This window comes from Ciconia boyciana, chromosome 3 (genome assembly GCF_034638445.1).
Source record: "Ciconia boyciana chromosome 3, ASM3463844v1, whole genome shotgun sequence".
Classification (NCBI taxonomy): Eukaryota; Metazoa; Chordata; class Aves; order Ciconiiformes; family Ciconiidae; genus Ciconia; species Ciconia boyciana.
This window is the reverse complement of record NC_132936.1, coordinates 97333002-97352917: the sequence shown is the minus strand read 5'-3', so window position 1 is coordinate 97352917 and position 19916 is coordinate 97333002. Positions and strand designations below refer to the sequence as shown.

The 19916-nt window shown below is 37.8% G+C and overlaps 1 protein-coding gene across 2 annotated transcripts in view; it reads right to left on the bottom strand.

Annotated features, from left to right (window-relative positions):
* BABAM2 (BRISC and BRCA1 A complex member 2) overlaps positions 1-19916 on the bottom strand; it is a 179469-nt gene that overhangs the window by 5558 nt on the left and 153995 nt on the right. For both annotated transcript variants that reach the window (XM_072856727.1, XM_072856728.1), the window contains one exon: positions 17967-18120. In XM_072856727.1, the coding sequence (XP_072712828.1) occupies positions 17967-18120 (154 nt within the window). The remainder of the gene's footprint in view (positions 1-17966; positions 18121-19916) is intronic.

Sequence of the window (19916 nt, the reverse complement as noted above, 5' to 3'; positions counted from 1 at the left end):
GCTACTGATCTTTCTGCTGGTATACCTCCTGAAGCAAACATATGCTGATCATCTTCACAATCACGATATGTATTTCATAATTCAGGTAGAAGTTTTGGCAATCACTGAACACCAATCATACCTCCTCACATCTAAAAACGTTGCAAGATCACAAAAGAGAATGCTTCCCTCTCTTTGTGAAGTTGTGCCTGGCAACTTAAATAACTGATAGCTGCAGTCAGCTTTTGTACAAAAGCTGTAAACACACACAAGATGCTGTCCAAAGGTTAACAGAGCAATAGAAAGTAAAAGCATTTCTGGACTGAGGAGCTGAGCCCAGAAATGGAAAAGAAAAGCAGCAAAACCAGCACACACATTTTATAGCATATACAGATCATGTTGTGTATTTACAGAACACACTCTGATTTATTGAATCAAAGTTCAGAAAGCATCCCTCATAATTATGCCCACAAAAGTGATTGTTCATCCTGGCACACACGCATACATAAACCAGCTGAGAAGGTATGCCTGTCATCTGATCTTAACAGTTGAATGCAATTTCTGTATTTCTGTGTTTATAGCACACATTTGAAATTGTAGACTATGTATGTCCCGGTCAGCTCTACGTCATTTTGCTAGCTCAAGGAATATCACTTGCACATTGCCAGTGCCAGGATCTATCATCCTTTTATTTCTCCTTGCATTATCTGCCCTAACACCGAATTACATTTCCTCTCCTTGCTTATTTTAAGTAGCTTCTTCCTTCCCCTTTAATAGCTTCTCTGAAGACTCTTCTTCCATGCACATGCTCTTCTTACTGACTTGATAAATGTTACTTAAAACTTCCTTCTTCCTAAATTGTAAAAATTCGTAATCATTAAATGGGATATAAGCAGAAGTATTTTCCTACATTTTATTTCTTTTCTGAAGCACTTCCTTTATAGCATTTCTGGGCTTTGTATTAAAACCACACTTACTGCATTATATTTCAGTGACTTTTCTGTTAGGTAAATTCCAGAACGAATGCTTCTGATACCACACACACCCTCCCACACCATCTTTATCTACACCAGCATCCTTTCTTTTCACTGATTCCTGCAGTAGAGCTTGTATCCTTTGCTGCAAAACTAAATCTAACACCTCCCTACATTCTGATCAGATGTACTATTTCAAAGAGGATGTTATTGCACTACTAGTTCATATGAACCTCTTGGAGATGTTCCATACACTACAAAAATTACATTAGTACTTCATAATTTGTAAATGTCTACTTTTTTCTTTCCATACTTCAAAGTACAGGCTTAAGTTTGCCCTTATCATTTGTGGTCCTGTCCAGACTGAAGCAAATGTAGTACCAAATGTTTACCCAGGATATGTTCCTCCATTTCTGCCCCTCTCCCACACACCCTAGGTATCTGAGATTAAAGAAATTTTGGAAAAAACATTTGGATAATTATGGTTCACACACACACAAATAAATTAACCCCCCCCAAACAAAACAAAACAAAAAAGACCCTGCAAAGAGATCCAAGAGCACAATATACTTGATAGGACTGTATCAGCTACAGCACATTTAATAGACTGAAAAGGAAAGATGGGGAAGTAGAAGGGAGGTTAAACTGCTTCCATATTAATGAACGCTGCGTATAGGGAAGGAATGGCAAGTGTTACTGTATAAAAGTAACAAGACTTATTTTCGGTATGTATGAAGGAGTAGAACAGGCAGCAAAGACATTACTCATTGTTAGAGCTGGTTGGAATTTCTTTTTTTTTAAATCACATGACTTTTTCAATGGAAAATTACATTTTTACCCAGCTGCGTGCGTTTTTGTGGAAATGCTACTGAGTTTTCATCAGGAAAAGAAGAAAAAGAATGAGGTACTTTGGTTTGGGTTGACCTGAGAAGAGATGTTCTGATTTGTAGAACTGAGCCTAAACAATGAGTTTGATATTAACCTGCTTATTTGCAGTCCAGCGTCTCAGAGATGATGTATCTAGTCACACAGACAAGGCCCTGGTGCATCACAGGAGTTGTAAGTATAAACACAACAGCAGAATTAGTCTCTTCAAAGGACCCAGTCCATGAAGAATGATGGGATAAATCATGAAAATTTCTGCTTCCAGGAGGCACTGTGCTACTGCTAGCATATGCGTTATAGTGTCACATTAACTGCATTTTTTTTCACATGTTCCAAGCAAAATTTTTTCAGAACTTCTCCTTTTCATCTGAAGTTTGGGACAAAACCATATGTTAAAATATTTGAATTTCCTGTGAAATGGAAATGCTGACTTTTTTTCCACTGCAGAGATCACCAGTAAGGAGGAACAGAACAAGCACCAATTACTGGCCGAGTAAGTTTCATCTATCAACCAACTGGCGTTGAGGTCAAAGTGTACATGTTTCCACACAAATAGGACCATGACATGGACATATTATGTCACAATGGATTACATGAAATAACTTTAAAAGAAATACAAAATTTTCTGAAGGACGATACTCTGCCACAGGCTGGATGGTAAGAGCCTTTCACATGGAATACTATTTCTTTTAGAAAGGTTTTAAATTGATAGAAACACTCATACTCCAGCATCCTGCACACACAGGCACAGAGAAACCGTGAATGTGAACATGAACTTTGGAAAAAGATCAATTTCTCATACCCTATTCACATAAACCTATTCACACAAATTTACACCCTCAATAACTTTAATCTGTGCTACACCACAGGAACTCACATAAAATCTCTCCATTTTTTGTTTCAGACACTTCACCACATGATACTTTCAAGTATCTCAGAAGTGTTTTGAAATTATTATTTTTACATCCACTAGATACACTTTTCAGCTCTAGAGAACTATTATTAAAAAAAATTCAGTAATTTGGGTACCTGTTGAATTACACTGAAGATGCAGAACCTGATCTATGGTTTCTCTAGGCTGTGTCATATGGCAGAAGTCAGTTTTTGATCAATGCTTTTTCTCTTTTCTGGGAAACACGGAGTTCCTTCTTTCCTCTGTTTACCACGTTGTTCTCCGTGGGTCTGTGTCACACTGACCTTACACCAAGCTCAGAAGAACCGCATAAAACGTTCCTTCAAGTACAGAGAAACTGGTTTGTGCAAAGTCCACAGATATTCTTTATGTGAGTGTTGAGTACAATGGCTCTGCATCCCTCTTGTAATGGTTTTAATCTTAGCTTAAACAGTATTTAAAGAGTTGCTTTCTTTTCAGCTTAGAGTGGGTGCCAATCTTCATACGCATACAGGCACATGTCTAACTCTTTGTTGAGTGTCTTACTGTAAGCATCTATTGTTTTTTGTCTATTTGTTTTGTTCCCTCAAATGGTCATTTTCCAAGTTCAAGGTAGCAAGCTATGAGGTTTCTATGGAAATTTTTCTTCAGCACTCCAGAAAACAACACATTTTGCTGTAGTTAACCACTATATACACTTGATACAGTACATTGAATTTCAGGTGCTGCGCTCAAGGACATCTGCTGAGAGTAAAGCACTTATCTTTCCTTCACCTTATTATCCAGTGGAAAGAAAGTCTTGCTATTGCAAATGGTTAAGTATCTAAAAGAAGGTAGAATTGGATCACTCGTTGTTTACATGTTTTCTAGTGATATAAAACACTGACTGTGGTACAAGGTCTCCAGAAGCCCATACACGTCTAAATCCTAGGGTGTGGGTTTGCAGTGCTTAAAACATACTTGACTCAGAATTCACATGCTTTTGTGAAATGTCATTCTAATTGTAATGTTTTTTCCAGTGTAACTTAGTGCTGGGTTTTGGAAATGTAGTCGGTAGAAAATCTGCAGGGACCATTTGATAATACCTTTTGCCTTCAGATTCTTATGCTGAAAATCTCAAAGATTTTAAATTAAGTAGCTGTGATCTCCCATCAAACACTTCACATTATTTATGGTGAAAGCATTCTAAAACTGTAATGCTCTTGTTTTCTGCTATTGCTTTTGCTTGACTGGTGCTATAGCCAACTATACAATGGTGTTCTAGTTACCGCTCATTGTGTAATAAAGTTAGAAGAGCTGTCTAGGTGCTTCTATTTCTGTTGAAATCTTCATATGGGAAATTTGGAGCAGAACACAGAGATACAAACTCCACAAGGAAAAAAGCATACAAAATGGTGTACCAACGAGATTTCTGCGTTTTGTGTCTAATACAAGGACATTCATCATAGGGTGATGAATCATCTTCCTAAGTAATTCACAAAATAGATTCCCCTTAAACTCCTCGGTTCAAGAGTACCAAGTTTTTCAGCATGCTGATTTCAAATTCATCCATGCCAGCCCTACTTCCATTCATATATTTTATGTGTTTCAGCTCAAAATGTGGGAGTTTCAAGTGTCTTTTCCATCAAGACATGATTTGAGGAAAAGGAAGGGGATGAAGTAATCCTGATGGTCCACATCAAGTACAGACTTAGCTGTACAGCAACGTCTACCACCAGCACAGGGTATTCTGTCCTTGTACATTCTCTACTGGCAAATGAAAGCCCTTGAGCCAAAATCTCGATCTTTTCACAAAGACACATGGACTGTCATTACTTTTTCTCACCGTATCAAGCACATGTATTGTGTTCCTTCTCATCAGAAGACAGACTCAGGTTATTGTACTTGGATTTTTCCTACTATTGGCTTTGAGAGCAAACTTTATTCTTAAATACTACCCATTATTTCAATATTCCAGGTAATTCTTGTAAAATGTTTTAGTATCTACCGTGACTGCGGTTTAATTCTGAAAATATTAGGCTCTAATTACAGAACAACCTTAGTGTATTCAAAATCATAGTAGCTAGTACATTTGATAAATACATCCCTTTTCTCCTAGTCTTGGTAAGGCATACCGAAAAATGTGGGATTCTGTTCCTGAACCTTTTCAAGCTAATATATCTGACTGGGCCAGGCACTCCTGTAGTCATGGGGATCTCTGAATAGTTCTACGTAACCCTTCCAAGTCTTCTGGAGTAGGGTCTGTAACTAGGAGACCCTTCTCCTCAGCAGTCCTCCATTGTCTGAACTGTCCAGTAAGTTTAACAGTGAGTTTATGTTTGAATATTCTGCAAACAATTATTTACCCCAGCACTGAGGTGAGGACTGAATTGTACCCCTTTCAGCTGTACTAGATACAGCTGAGAATCCCAGGCATTTGTCCCAACTGCTGTCCATTTCTTTTAGAGGAGTTGCAACTCTAGGATTTGCATCATTTTGCATCCCATATTTTCCCTTCTGCATCCTAAAGGAACTGTTGCAAGACATCTGCAAGTTTCTTCAAATCCACAGAATCCTGACAGGAAAAAAATCCAGTCCAGAGATGACTGATCTTCATAAATTAGCTAGAATAGCAACGTTCTCCTCTCTTCCAATTAAATTAAGTGAAAACAGGAACTTAGAAGGGCGTAAGTCAGAGTAGAGGACAGCCTGAGGCTTCTTGAGGTCTTTGACCTTTTCCTCCCAGACTAGTAGTATTATGCTGACACTTTGCAATCAAATCTTCTTATATAAATTATTTCAACAGCATAGCCATATTAGAATTATAAAAGAGCTTCTCCAGGCTTTATCAACATCACCTGATTATTCACTTTTTGAAGTATGAAGTATTTTTGCACGGAGCATACATACATACGTAGCGTGTCTTTGTATTTTTATGTTCCTGTTGCAACTTGTTTTGACACAATGAAAACTTGTTTTGAAAACACTGAACACCTACAACAATCCCTTTTGGGTGCCAGACAAGAGGGTTTGTCCTCCTGTGACTACACAGGTACAGCCAGCTGGTTTGCTTCATGGAACCCCTAATAATTCATCTCCTGTGTAGAAGATATTTACCATAACTCTCCAAACTCTCTAGGATTTGCTGTTTGTTTATAACAGAACAAAATCAAAGATGTCAACCTTTTTTTTACATAATTGTTTTCTTTTTAAATTCTGTTTGTCAGGAGCTATCTAATTCAATACGATTAGTACTAATTAACAAAAGGAACCTAAATTAATAAATTGTTACATTAATTCCAATAGTGGGTATGTATTTAGGTCATATTCCATGAGTGCTCATTAGGTCCTTACCAGGTGGTTATACCTTCCTCCTGCATCTCTACGCCTTGCATTTAACAAGGGCTGAACGCAAAAGTGTGGAAACCTACTGAAAGGCCATTCTTTTAATAGGCCTCATGCCAACGTTCGAGGCATAGTTTTTTCCTTGTAAACTCAGACGCGAGACATTTAAACCTCTCTGCTATTTTTACTATATATAATGCATTAAAAACATATTTCCATTGGGCGAACCATGTTGTCTATTTATTCACAGGCACTTCCACAGCATTCCTCACCAGGCTAAAGATACACGAGCACTCAAGGCAGAGCAGAATAACCCAGGCTCCTGCTTTGGGATGACTATGGGGTAACAGCAGATTACTTCTGCGCTAGGCATTTTACGACACCTCTATTAGGAAAAAATGATTGTTAAAAAAAATTTTCATTCTCTCCAGATCCAGGCTAATACAACGACTGAAGTGACATAGTTCTCAGCACTCTAAATTTTGGTTGCATAGCTGGAATCGGGCTGTAGCGGGCAGGCCCACAACATGGCTGGGCGCCAAGTGGCAAAGGCTCAGGAGCTAATGAAAATCAGGACTATTATGGCATGCGCTAGGCATTCGGGAGGCAGCAGCATTTCTAAACCACCGTTTGAATCCGAACATCACTAAAACTTATCCAAGCACTGTGGCAGAATGATAAGGTACCTTCCAGGATTTCTTTATCACTTCAAATATACATAACGATACTTGGCATGTATTCATGTTTCTAAACTAAGCTTCTTGATGGTATGCTCTCTGGGATGTGGTTTATAATTTCCTTACTAGGCAGCTTTATCTATAGCAAATATTTTGCTTTTATGTGAAACACAATGTCTACACAGTTCTCCATTTTATACATCTCCAAAACTGGCGATGCCAAGCAAACATCTGAAGTGTTTATACAACAGCAAGACAATAGTTCTTAAATTACTGCTACTGTAACTGGCTGAACACGCAAATATACAAAGGAGTCAGCGCACAATGCCATTACGCTGCTAGCAATTTTTTTTTCTGGGTGCCAAACAAATTCATCACATAATCTCTCTTCCTCTTCTAATATTTCTATCTCTCTACCTCCTTTGGCTGAGATTTACCTACAAGGAGTTCAGTAAACTTCCTATGCCCACTTCTACCTGCCAGCCTACACAAGGCACTGACTGTGCAGCCAGGCTGTCAGACAGGACAGTAATCAAGCATCAAGAGAGCTGGAGGTCTGCAGTGGGCAGCCATCAAAATTCAAGTTTTTAAGAAATACTGTTACCTTCAGCTCAGTTCATAATATTACATGACAGAAAATCGTCTCCAAAATTGCAAACAAAACACGCGCTACCAAAACCATAACAGGAAATGGAAGTAGAACTAGTGAAACTAAGTACACATCTGAAGTTCAAACATTAAAAGTCCCTCATGTCCAAAAGCTGTTTTCTGTATTTTAGTAACAATGTCTTTTTCCTCCAGAAGTTCTTGTTGGAGTTATTACCATTTCTGATTCAAGTCACAGAGAAAGGTACAAGAAATGGTTATATTTAGACATGTTTTTCAATGGTTTGCTGATTGCAGAAATAACAGGTGGCTTTACTCCATATGAAGCAAGCAGAAATAAAAATTAAGTTTTCATTTGGTTATACATTTGTGCGTCTGTTCCAAAAAAACTATGATATCAATTGATTTTATAAAGTCAAGAATTCAACATAGCTCTGCTGTAAAAATTAAGACGACTTTGCTGCCCAACTTACCATAAAGCAAAATGAATCTTGACAATCTGTTCAAATCACGAAACAACCATAAATATAACAACCTGACTAAAGGCAAAATAGAAAGGAAGGGAGGTCTAGGGAACTGCTGCGGAGCCAGGACTGTAGATCATTATGTAGGCTGGCAATTAACGTTTATTTTAAAGCAGCAGCATAAGTAGGGTCATCGCTTTGCAAAAGATAACAACTTTGGTTCCAAGAATATATGTGCTCCCAAACGCGTGGACCTTTACTGACAATTACAGATAAAAATTACAGCTACTGGACATAATCAGTGCATATAGACCAAGGCCAGTAACTATGCAAGCAACTTTTTTTAATCATCCGGAAATCAAGATTCTGGGATTTATTCTCTCACAGGTTTCTGATATAGATATTTGGGAATTTACACAGGTGTATTGCACAGACACAGTGGCTCTAAGTGTCCCAAAACACACATAGCAAAATGAACCTCTCGTTTTGAAACAGTTTTATCAATGCCTTCTGCTAGCCAGTTCAAGAGATAAACACTTCACTTCCTTCACCTTCTCCACAATGTACATAAATAGACTTGCTTCAGTCAGATGAAGGCTTGTGGTCTTAGATCATAGCAAATTGTGCTTCTGCTTTCTTAACTTCCATTTTCCCCTCGGGGATTACTCAGTGCCGGGGTAGAGGGTGTCTGCAAAGGGGGCACTGGAATATCTCTGTCACAGCATGGCCACTCCACTTCCTTACCAGTGGATCATGAGAATGATATTCCAAGGCCATAATGGAAAAATGCAATCTTCATACAGTCTTTTTAAATACAGTGCTAATTCACAGGAAATTTCCAGTCCTATGAGCTACAGTGTGACAAGCCTGCTCTGTTTTTCCTATTTGCTGAAGTGCCATAGCCATATTTTTCCACTCCAGGTAAAGGTTAAATTCTTAAAGAGATACTGTTTATTCAAGCACTTTTTATTTCCTCCTATCTAGGCTACGTAAGTGTACACTGAACTCTATTGTTGGAGAGCAATTATTTAGCAAATTATTTAGTAGATTTGAAGGAGGTAGATAGAGATACTACTATAGATAGTCCATGCCAGACAAGATGCAACTAGGAATCTCTTCTAAGTATAAAAGCCAGGGTGAAGAATGTGATGAAATAAGGAGGGGGGAAAGTAGGAACAATGTAAGAAGTAGGAGAAAGCAGAAAAGACTGGGCAAAACCACATTCAGGAGCGAGGCTTGTAAGGAAAGACAAGTGTAAAGATTCAAGAAGAGAGGAGATCACAGAAGTAATAATAGAATTTGAATGATCTTTAAGAGATTATTGAATCCCTTAATTGTACTTCAGAGGCTGAAATGATGCATCCATAATGAGTCTGACAACCAGCATCCCTGAAAACAAAGTTTGCTGGCAGGTGAAAGTACTGATTTCATCATGCCATCCACTTTGCTTTGCCAGATCACTTATCAACCGGGGCCGAAGGCAACATACCAAAACATAAAAGAAACCTCCTTGGATATTCATTAGGACAAACCAGTCAGAAGGAAAGGGATGAGACGCCATACATCTGTGATTATATAAAACATATTAAAGAAGTTATTTCTCTTTGCTATTTAAAAGATATATGTTTGCTATTAGAAGTAAGAGGAAATTCTCAAACGGTCAGAGACCTCTCCAAATGGGGAAAACAGACAGGAATAAACTCTTAAAACATTTAGGTAAAAGCACAGTAATGCAGATCAAAAATTAATTTGAGGAACAAATTAGCTGTTGCCCTCCAAATAAAACTTGTCAAACTGTACAAAAGCCGGTCAAAAAGTAAAAAGAACACCCAGAAGAAATAAAGTCACAAAGAATAAATGAAATAATTTTTGCATCCAAGTTCACCATGGAGCTGCTTAAAGAGGCTGCCATACCAGAACCCTGCTTTACAAGGGAGGTACCGAAAGATCTGACTCACGCAGAAATCTCAGCCAAAAAGGTAACGAACAAATCAACAAAACACACACAAGCAAATCAGCAGGCCCAGATGATATTCACACCCAAGTTCTAGAGAAACTCAAGTGTGCGAAAGTTAAACTCTTAAATAGCTTGTAACCTCCTGCTTAAAACAGCTTGGTACCAGAGAAGTGTGATGTCAATTAAAAAAAGGTCTGGGAGGATAGAGGGAACTGTGGAGCAGTAAATCTTACGTCTGTACCTTACAAATTGTTAGAGACTGTTAGAAGAAACGATTAATTTATAAAAAGCACAGAAATAGTGGACTCGAGTAAATATGATATATTGGGTAGGAGTCATACTTATGCTTCACAAATCTCTTATTTTCTTAAGGTACCAAAACCATGTGGACAAGAAAGATTCAAGTGACACCCACTGCTCGACTTTCCTACAGGCATTTGGGAAGGTTCTTCAAAGGCTTTTAAAAAACTGAATCACAGCAGCAGGAGAAAAGATCCATGAGTGGATAAATAGCAGGTCAAGATAAGAAAAAAAAGATAGGAATGAATGATGAGTACTATTAGGGTGAAGTCACCTGAGAACTGCACAGAAACGGGTGTTTTGACCGGTGTTGTTCAACATATTCCTACATGATCTGTGAAAGTGAGCAAAAGAAGACGGCAAAGTTTGCTAATGCTGACAATTTAGTCAGGGAAGGAAAAATGAGGCACAATTATGAGGAACTGCAGATGGTTCTCACAGCACTGGGAGACTGGGAGATAAAATACCAGGTGAAAAGTCAATATTGACAAACATGAAAGGGAGATATGTGAGGAAAAAGACAATTTTACATACACAAAAAACACAGGCTCTGAAAAACAGTAAGGAGATCTTGGTGCTAAAATGTCAGTGCAACCTTCAGTTGTATGCAGGACATGAAATCAGACGTTATTAGAACTGGAATAAAGAGTAAACCAGACAATATCACTACGTCATCATATAAATGCATGGTGAATGTATCATGAGTAACATGCAGTTCCTTGTCTCAGAAAGAACACGACAGAAATAGTAAAGGGATAAAGAAGCGGGACAAGGGCGATCAGAAACACAGAAAGGTTCTGTAGAAAGAAGGAATGAGCAGAGCAGGAGAAAAGGTGGCAGAAGAAACGTGAAGAGGTTCATAAAATCATAAAGGTTGTGGAGGGGATCAATGGATTAATTATTTGCTGCCTCTTTTCATACAAGAGCTAGGGGATAACAGCTGGAGCTAGCAGGAGGTAGGAATGCAAAAAGCCAACAAAGCTTTTTCTTCACACCACTCGTTATTTGTGCAATCCCTTGTGATGTTATGATGTGGGTTCAAAAAGCAATCAAACAGAAGGAAAGCTAGGTAGGGCTATTGAACAGGAACGTACCAATTCTGGATATAGAAATCCTTGAAGATGGTAAAACATGCCAGGAGAATATGACCACATGCTCTGCCATGCTCTTCCACAGGCATCGGCTACTGCCTATTGATAGAGACATGATACTGGGCTACATGAACGTTGAGTTTGACCTAGTATGACCGTTCTTTGTGTTTAACAGAGCAATTACAAGCATTACCCAAAAGACAAGACCATGGAGCTCACCTACTATTTTTACTTAGCTGTTTACTTTGTAATTGATCAAGTGACAACATTTATCTGGGCTATTAAATCCCAGCTCCTTCCAAAACCATGTATTTTCCCCTACCCTTTTCTCTCAAGCAAGGGAGGACATTTTTTTGCATCAGTTCCTAACTATAATTCCATGCTCTAATATAGATCTAGCAGCTTTGATAAATGCATAATGGAGTTCTCTAATGAAGCCAAATCAGACAGTTTATCATAGTATTTCTAGAACAACACTTAACCCTGGTTATCTAAGAACCACCTACATTAAATTCTAGCCTTTAATTCCTACAAAGCAGTTGTCTTCCAGCAAAGTGCTATTATATTCCACTTCTACCAGCAAACTCCTCCAATCTCTTCTGTGCATTTCTCTTGTCGATACATGAGAATCCGTTTTTGCAGAAAGAATATTTACTATATATTGAAACGCACATATGTACAGTTCACACATACACATAATGTCTATATAAAAACACAGAAAAACTAGTTGCCTAACAGATTTTATTTCTATGCATTTCCTATAGCACCTATACTCCTCATCTTTAAATAGTTGTTTTTCTTTTCCCACAGTCAAAGCTTTAATGAGAAGTGACCAGAAACAAATACCCAGGCCCTTCTGTCTTGGCTGAAATCCATATAATGCATGACAGCACTGAAGATCCCTGGCAGGCACCTGTCAGAAACTAACATACCATAACTTAAGAGTCAGACTTAATTATCCAAGGAGACATTTAAAGAAAAGTACATGAAAAATATGACTCAAGAAGTGCGACTATCATGTGTATGCACTGTACTCTGTAGCGTATGCAGAGGAACAATGTAAAAAAAAAGCCAATATCCTAGGAAAATTCTGACTAAAAGCTGTATCTATTCTGTCTATTATATCTTATAATCAAAATAATTTTGTTATTAAGGTTTGCTGGTAAATCAACTGCTGAACATGTTACAAGGACAAATGCAATCATTAAGAATTTTAACAAAACATAATTTTTTCTATTTGTCTTTTTACTTTTCACATGTAATTCTGATCAGCTGATGCCCACAGAAAATCAGAGTTTTGATTTAATGGTCTATAAAATCAAATTAACTTCTTTGTAACCTTCACACGGCTGGGTCACCACATCTCTTCTCGCTATGGCTGTCACAGAGTATTGGCCCTTTTGTGTTCTGAAAAAGAGCCCACCAGCGGCAACAAAATGTCAGCCTTACTTGATTTCAGGCAAGAAAATAACTTTTGTTCAGTTTCTGATATGAGACTATCAAAACCCAAAGAGTTAAACAAGCGACCCAGCTCAAGCACCTCACCCCTTAGTTTGTACCTACCCCGCTGCTCTTCTCTGAAAAGAATCCTCTGAGCCTTGCAAACGTTCAGAGACAAAGACACAAACCCATAGGGCAGGATGATGCCCCTACGTTTTGTGATTCTGATCCCTACTCTCGTTTTTCTAAATTCCTTTTTAAGTTTAAGGTAACATGCAACAGAGCCAGAGACAGCCAGCCAAGAAGAAAGCTTTCTGAGGAGAGTATATGTGAACGCAAACAAATTAGTTTTTGGAAATCTACTCTTTAAAGATGCCTAATGTGCATGAAAATCACGTAATATATGAAAATACAATTTGCTACTTTTACAAATAAGCAGGAAAAATTCTGAAATACAAACCAAATAATAACATAGGATTTATTACGTTAATTACACCTATCAAGGAGAGAAGATTATAAAAAAGGTGTAATGTTTACATGTAAACTTTATAGTGAGGTTCAAGGTAGCATAGGTAGAAAACAAAAGTATCAAGGAAATAGAGAAACCTGTTACTTTAAAAGAATGCCAAATGTAGTAATAGACATTCTGCCTAAAATGTGAAAGAATTCTGACTTGATAATAAAAAAAAGAAAGAGTTGAAAAACTGGTTAATGTCAATATAAAAAAAAATCATCAGGGCACTCAAAATATACTGAATACAACAGCAAGTCTTTGACATATTACAATCGAGTTTATCTAAACAGCACCACAAAAATTGTCCCCCTTTTTCAAATACGTTTTTATTAGACCAAAAGATAGATTTCCTCTCCTTACCAGGGACCATTAAAGCTTCAAACAACCATTTCAGCCAAACAGCAACTAGCATCTTCACATGATACACATCATCTAATTTTCAGATATTCAAGGAAAAGGTATCGATGAGGCTGAAAATGCTATGGCCCAGTGCTCCAGCCTGACAATTTCTAACCATAGCATGCTTGTGCTGAGCACGAACCCTAGCTGCAGCCGCGCTGGTGATACATACGTAGCTCGCGCAAGACGTGTCTGCATATAATCGTAAGCTGCACTTGACCTTATGGCAGAGCAACAGCCAATACACAGTTGAGAGCACTTGAGCCCTTTTAAGCTTTCACCCTTACAGAGCCCTGAGGGATATGTAAAACTAACACCACATTCAGCAAACACCGGTGAATGGCCAAGGACAACAATGTTATTCAGAAACCAGTTTTATCAGCCACCTTGAAAAAAGAATATGAAACCTCACAACAACTTTCTATTGTGATACCAGTTTTCCATCCTCCTGCTATTTCTAATGATGAGTAGGTGGATTTATGTAGGATAAAAGAGTAAACTGAGTCCTGACTTGCTCTCCCTGAAGTATAACCTAAGTCTACAGAGCAGCACTTGGGTCGGACAGAAATTGGGCCAGAGTGCATCTAAGAACTGAACTTAATTTGTATAAACAAACAAGCTTTATTTACAGTATTCCTTCATAAAATCCCAGGCTTAGAGTCTGCATGTTCTTTAAAGACTCCATTTATGTACACTTGAATGCCTATTTAAGCAAAAAACAAGAGAGCTTTCCCATGGAAACCGCACAGTGATGTTTTACTTCACACGTACACCACAAACAAGGCTGCTAACTTTCCATAATTTACTGTATTTTCTTAGGCTTGCTATTGTATTTTAGGACCAAATCTTTCGGAGAAGCTGCTTACGCAGGAGGCCACAGACATATAAATAAATGACCTAAGAGAGGCAAAGCCAGAGATGTGAACTGAGAGGAAATGGCATCTCAGCAGCTTGTAAGAAAATTTTAATATTTTGGTTTCCCTGTTTCTAGCTGTAGGAACAGGTTAAAATTTTGCGTTTAGTTGAGAAACAAGCAATCTGGCGGCATTTGGCATCACATTATTTAATCAGTACTTGATCCGTCCCTTAGAATTAAATCAAGCCAGAGGGCAATCTCTGGGCTAAGACAATAGCAAGCTTCAGTTAGGAGATGCTATCTCTCAGCGAGGAATCTAAGTCAGTGGGCCGCAAAAGAGCCAGGTGATTTTAAAAACTGCTTAAGAGGACACAGAGAAAGAGAAACTCGATTTCATGGACTTTATCAGACAGGCATAAATTGGTCCAATTACTTCAGCAAGAACACCAGGTGTTTTTCTCTGTCAATGAAAAAGATCCTGCTAAACTGAAACTCTGATTTGAGAATTTGCCATTTAGATTTAGGTGATATGTGTCTAAGTGTGAATGCATACAATCTACTTCTATATGTATGTATTTTAGGGTAGTAATTTTGCTCCTACTTATAATTACTACTGATTGTCTCAAGGCTACAGCAAAGGGTTAAGTCCTAACTTCAAAAGAGATGCCTACCTCTGCTGGGGGCCACAAAGATAAGCAAGGATACGAAGACTTTCAAGTTTAGCCCCTGAGTTGAAGGAATTGGATAGGCTCACCTGTTTAAAAACAAACAACCAACCAACCCTGGGAGAAGGCTGGGCTGGGCACAGAATCAAAGTCCCTTTGGCATGAACTTATGACAGCTCTGCCCATGAATAAGCAGGCTGTGTTGAGTTGCTGAAAACAGAGGCAGGGCTTGCCAAAACTGAGGATGAGGAAATCTCTGAGTGATGGTATGTCAAACTTGGTGGTGCTTCTATGTTCTATAAAGCAATGCGGTATTACATGCTTCATTCAATACATGACTGGATAGCTAATGAACCCAATTGGTGCAAGAACAAGCAAAAGCCATCCTTGATGGCGTCTTAAGCTCCAGTGAGGAAGATGGTGTAAACTGATCCCTCAAGTGTCTGAGAATAAGGGCGGAGAATTTGGTCGGATACCAGAACGTCAAGTGGGAGATCCTGTGGCCCTAGAACAGTAGGGCCAGAACGATAAACAGAGCTGTTTTGTCTCAAGGGATGCCAAGCACTTGGGAGACCATTTGGCTAAGAGGGAAAAGGACTACATATAAGCAAAACCTAATAGACACACATTTAGAAACACAAACAAGTTGTCTCTGATTTATCCAGGGCTAAATTTACTTCAGCTGAGCTGAATTACATTGCTTCTAGAGGCTAAATCATGTATGCTTCCTTTCTGTTTTCATTTGGGATGTTTTGACATGGTGCTTGAACGAATATATTTAATTAGAACACTTTCCTATATATCTACATATATTCCCATATACTTGGCTACAGTGTATATATATATATATATATACACACACACACACACTGTATGTGTATATATATATACACACTGTATGTGTATATATAGGGTTAGGGTTATATGTATATATATACATATACCCTAACACTATATGTATATATACATATATCCCCATAGCATGGCTACAGTAAAAATAAAGTAGAATGAAAAATTACTTAGTTGTGTTGAAACACACTACTCTATTCTAAGAAGACCTAGCAAATATTTTAAATGCTGTTTACATAAGGTGCTCCATTGTGTTAAAAATCTTTCTTAAAATATGCTAACACGTATCATAACATCATACTTTTCTTGATACAGATTTATTTATGGTACCTACTCAGGAATCACTAGTTGTTCCTGCAAGCAAAGCGCTTTTAACTAGAGCAGCTTCTCTGTCTCTTCACAGCTCAATGATAGTTATTTCAGACATTGCAGCATACTTTCTTCCCCCACTTCTCATCATCTTTCTCATATTACGTATCCAGCGTAAAACTTAAATGCAAAGGCTCAAACATAAGAGTGAATAACCTCACAAAACATACATGTGATAGTAAGTGTACATATTTAGTGCTTTGTAAAAGAACTGTTATAATACTTCTAAATTTCAAGTGCAGGGAAGAGAATTCCATTTGTATACACCCACTCATAAATGAATGCACTTAGCAGACAGCACACAGGTACTTGTAAGCTTCCAGCTGCAAAAGAAATGCATTTTGTAGTATGGTCGTAAAAAAAGCCACAGTAATACTTCCACTTATTGTTTCTTTTTTTAAAAAAAAACCCCAAATACTGGTAATATTCCGCTAGAGAAAAGAAACAAGTCCACAAAAAAAATTTTCATATTTGATCAAGAAAGGGCTCTCCTAGACAGTACGGTATTAAAACCAAATACTAGCAAAAAAATTTCTATTACAATGCATCAAAATCCAAAATCCAATGTTACTTGATGTTCTCCATAAAATTTAAATTAGTATAAAATCTGCAAATGCTTCAGTCAATTGTTGTTTGCTTCCATCATTTCCAAATTACAATCAGTCTCTGACCATGCCATTCATTTGATTTACTCAGCTTGAACTATTTTCATTCGACTCTTATTTACGCATCTTTGCTAATTTAATTTCATCTTCTGATTGTCATTCAAAATGTTCATCCCAATATACCTTGTTATTTATGCAGTTTGATGCCTTTACGTGCTGAGCAACAGATGATCAGCCTGCTTAAATCTCTTGCTGTTCTAACATTTTCACACTTTGCAAAATCGAAATACGGCAGCAAGGCTGTTGCCCATATTGCTCCATTCAGGTAAAATCCGTTTTGCTTCATTAGAAGACAGGGATAATATCTAGTATACAAAAGGGGCACCACTGCCCATGGCAGCTTGCCCTTGCAACAGAACCACTCTGGGGAGGCTGTCCTGTCATCTTTAACTAAAGGGGATACTCGGAGTGAAGTGGTGTCTCCCCAGCCTGAAACAAGGGCTTGCAGAAAAACTGCAGAGGAAAGAGTCAGAGATTCTCTGTTTCTAGCCAACAGAAAAAGCAGTAGAGAAAAAGATATTCAGACTTTCAGATAACTTTCTCAAGTTATGATAGGACTGCCTCCTATGCCGGATTGGTGGTTTGCTCTACCTCCTCCTGTTCTTCCGTGTCTTTTTATTACAGCCTTATTCCATATCTTTCAGGTTTTTCTTCCTTGCCCTCCCCATCTCACATGCTTCCCTTGAGGGTCCCCCAACGCCAACGCAAAACCATGGAGTTACCTTGACTGACTGCTATCATGCAGATTACTCCTGCTGGGGGCTATCTTGTCTACTTAGATTGGAAGCTCTTTGGCGCAGAGATTGTCACCACTCTGGGCCCATACAACGCCTAGCAGAAGAAGTCTTCTTTTGATCAGTCCTCTGGCACTAATGTAATAAGCATAGTTAATAAAGTATCTGTCTATACTCTTATATGGGAAACACTAGGACTATATGAGAACAGAAACAGGTTCAGCTTTTATAACACTGGAAATCTACAGTTAAATCCATGAAATTTCTACCGATAGATGACCGTGTAACAAATGGAGTATTTCGTAAGAAACAGCAATCTGACTTACTTTGCTCTCTTGGCCATTTCATTGCCATCCCAGCGGGGGCTGTAAGGGTAATTCTTCTGGGCCTGGGAGTACAGCTGGCCACTGTTAGTGAAGTGGTAGACGGACTGAAATGTTAGGGTCGGTTGGTCTCGAGGAAAGTAGAGGGGTAGGTCAACTGAAATAAAAAAAAGGAAGGAAAAAAAAAAGAAAAAAGAGAGTCATAGAAATACAACATCGTGGGTTTTTTTCCTTTTTTTTTTTTTTTTTCCACTGGGAATATATCATTCCTTTCTATTGATTTAAAGGTGACAGAATAGGAGAAATTGATGATTACTTCTAAACCATACTTCCACATTTCTTGTAAGTAATGATTCCAACATATTGTTGTATGGGACAGTTTGCTTTATCAAAACATTTTTGTAAATTACATAATTTAAAAAATGTTTAGCTAGTGTATTTCTATGCTAATCAACATTGACACCATTATTATTTTGTTATAGAAAAAATAATGCAGTGTTTTCCTTTATAGTGCAATTTTCCCTTTCAAAAATTTACAAAATAGATTCTGTTTATGCTTTCCATTTAAGAAACAGATTTCTCTTTATCTGCTTTAGCCAATTCATTTTAGTGCCCCTATGGACATCAGAAGCATTATCATTCTCATTTTACAGCTGTCTGAGACTTAAAGTGGTTAAATGATTTGATAAAGGATGTAGAAAGAGTCAGTCACATGAGTTGGAAAAGATGTCAACTTGCTGTCATCTGTTAGACAAAAAAAACCCCCACAAAACCAAAAACACACTGCAAAGTCACTAATACCCAAAATATCTCACTAAAAATAAAAATCAGAACCTCTTAGTTCCCTTTGCTTATCACTGTCTCATGATCAGCTAGGTCTGGCAGAACAATAAAATAGTCTACAACAGTTAATAATATGGTCAGCAACTGGTTTTTAACTTAACTTTTTCATTGCTAGATTTATACTTAAGATTTTCTTGGTCTACTTTTAATTTCAGAAGGCTTCAGAAATCTGTAGTTAAACTGAGTTATGACAACAGACTTGAATTATTTACATTAAATGTCTAATCTAATAGCAAAATTAACAGAAAAATGTGCATTTCTTTTAAAGGTGTAGACTTCATTTATAAAGTACCTACGACTGTACGTTTTGTTATCCTCCAAATCACAATTCTTTAATTCCTCACAATGAAAGAACACTGCAATGGAACAGTAACTCCCTGTAAATCTTAAATCATTTTTCCTATTGGCATAGCAATGAGTGAAATAAATTAATACGATTATAAATCATTCATATGAGCCTGGGTTCTCAGTATTCTCTCTTTGTGACTTCACAGTCCTTTTTAAAGAGAAGGAAAGACTCCTAACTTAATAAACAGGTTGTAAAAGCTGAAGTAGGAGTCAAAGCAGCTGGCAAAATCATTACAAACAGAATTTTAAGAAAGAGAAAGGAACATTACAGGACTGAACCCATGCTCAGGTGGAACAGGATCTCCCCTCCAGTACGCTTGGTAATGCATTACATTTTCTACTTTTAAATACTTCATGGAGCATTGCCTTTGAAATCTCTGCTCATAGACTGAGATATCAGTGTAAGACAGATTTTATTTTTCTAAATCTCATGCTACCATCCTGCTAGTCCCTTCATTTTTCAGTTTTTCTAATCATGTCTGAATACTTGGATGTGCATCAGCCAAACCATAGCTCCCTTCTCCCTGAATTGCCCTCCAAGCTCTATGAGTAAAACTGTTTGTAGCCATGAAGTACACAAAACTGAATGTGATATTCCAGCTGTAGTCTCAAAATACAACAAATCACTGTGGGCAACAGCATTTCCTCAGTACATGACCCAGTGTCTGAGCTACACGTGATAACTCCCTGAGTCCTGGTGACTCAGCTCACACAGCAGCTTCCAGGAGATATTTAAGTAGTAATGACATGGGCAGAGTTCTG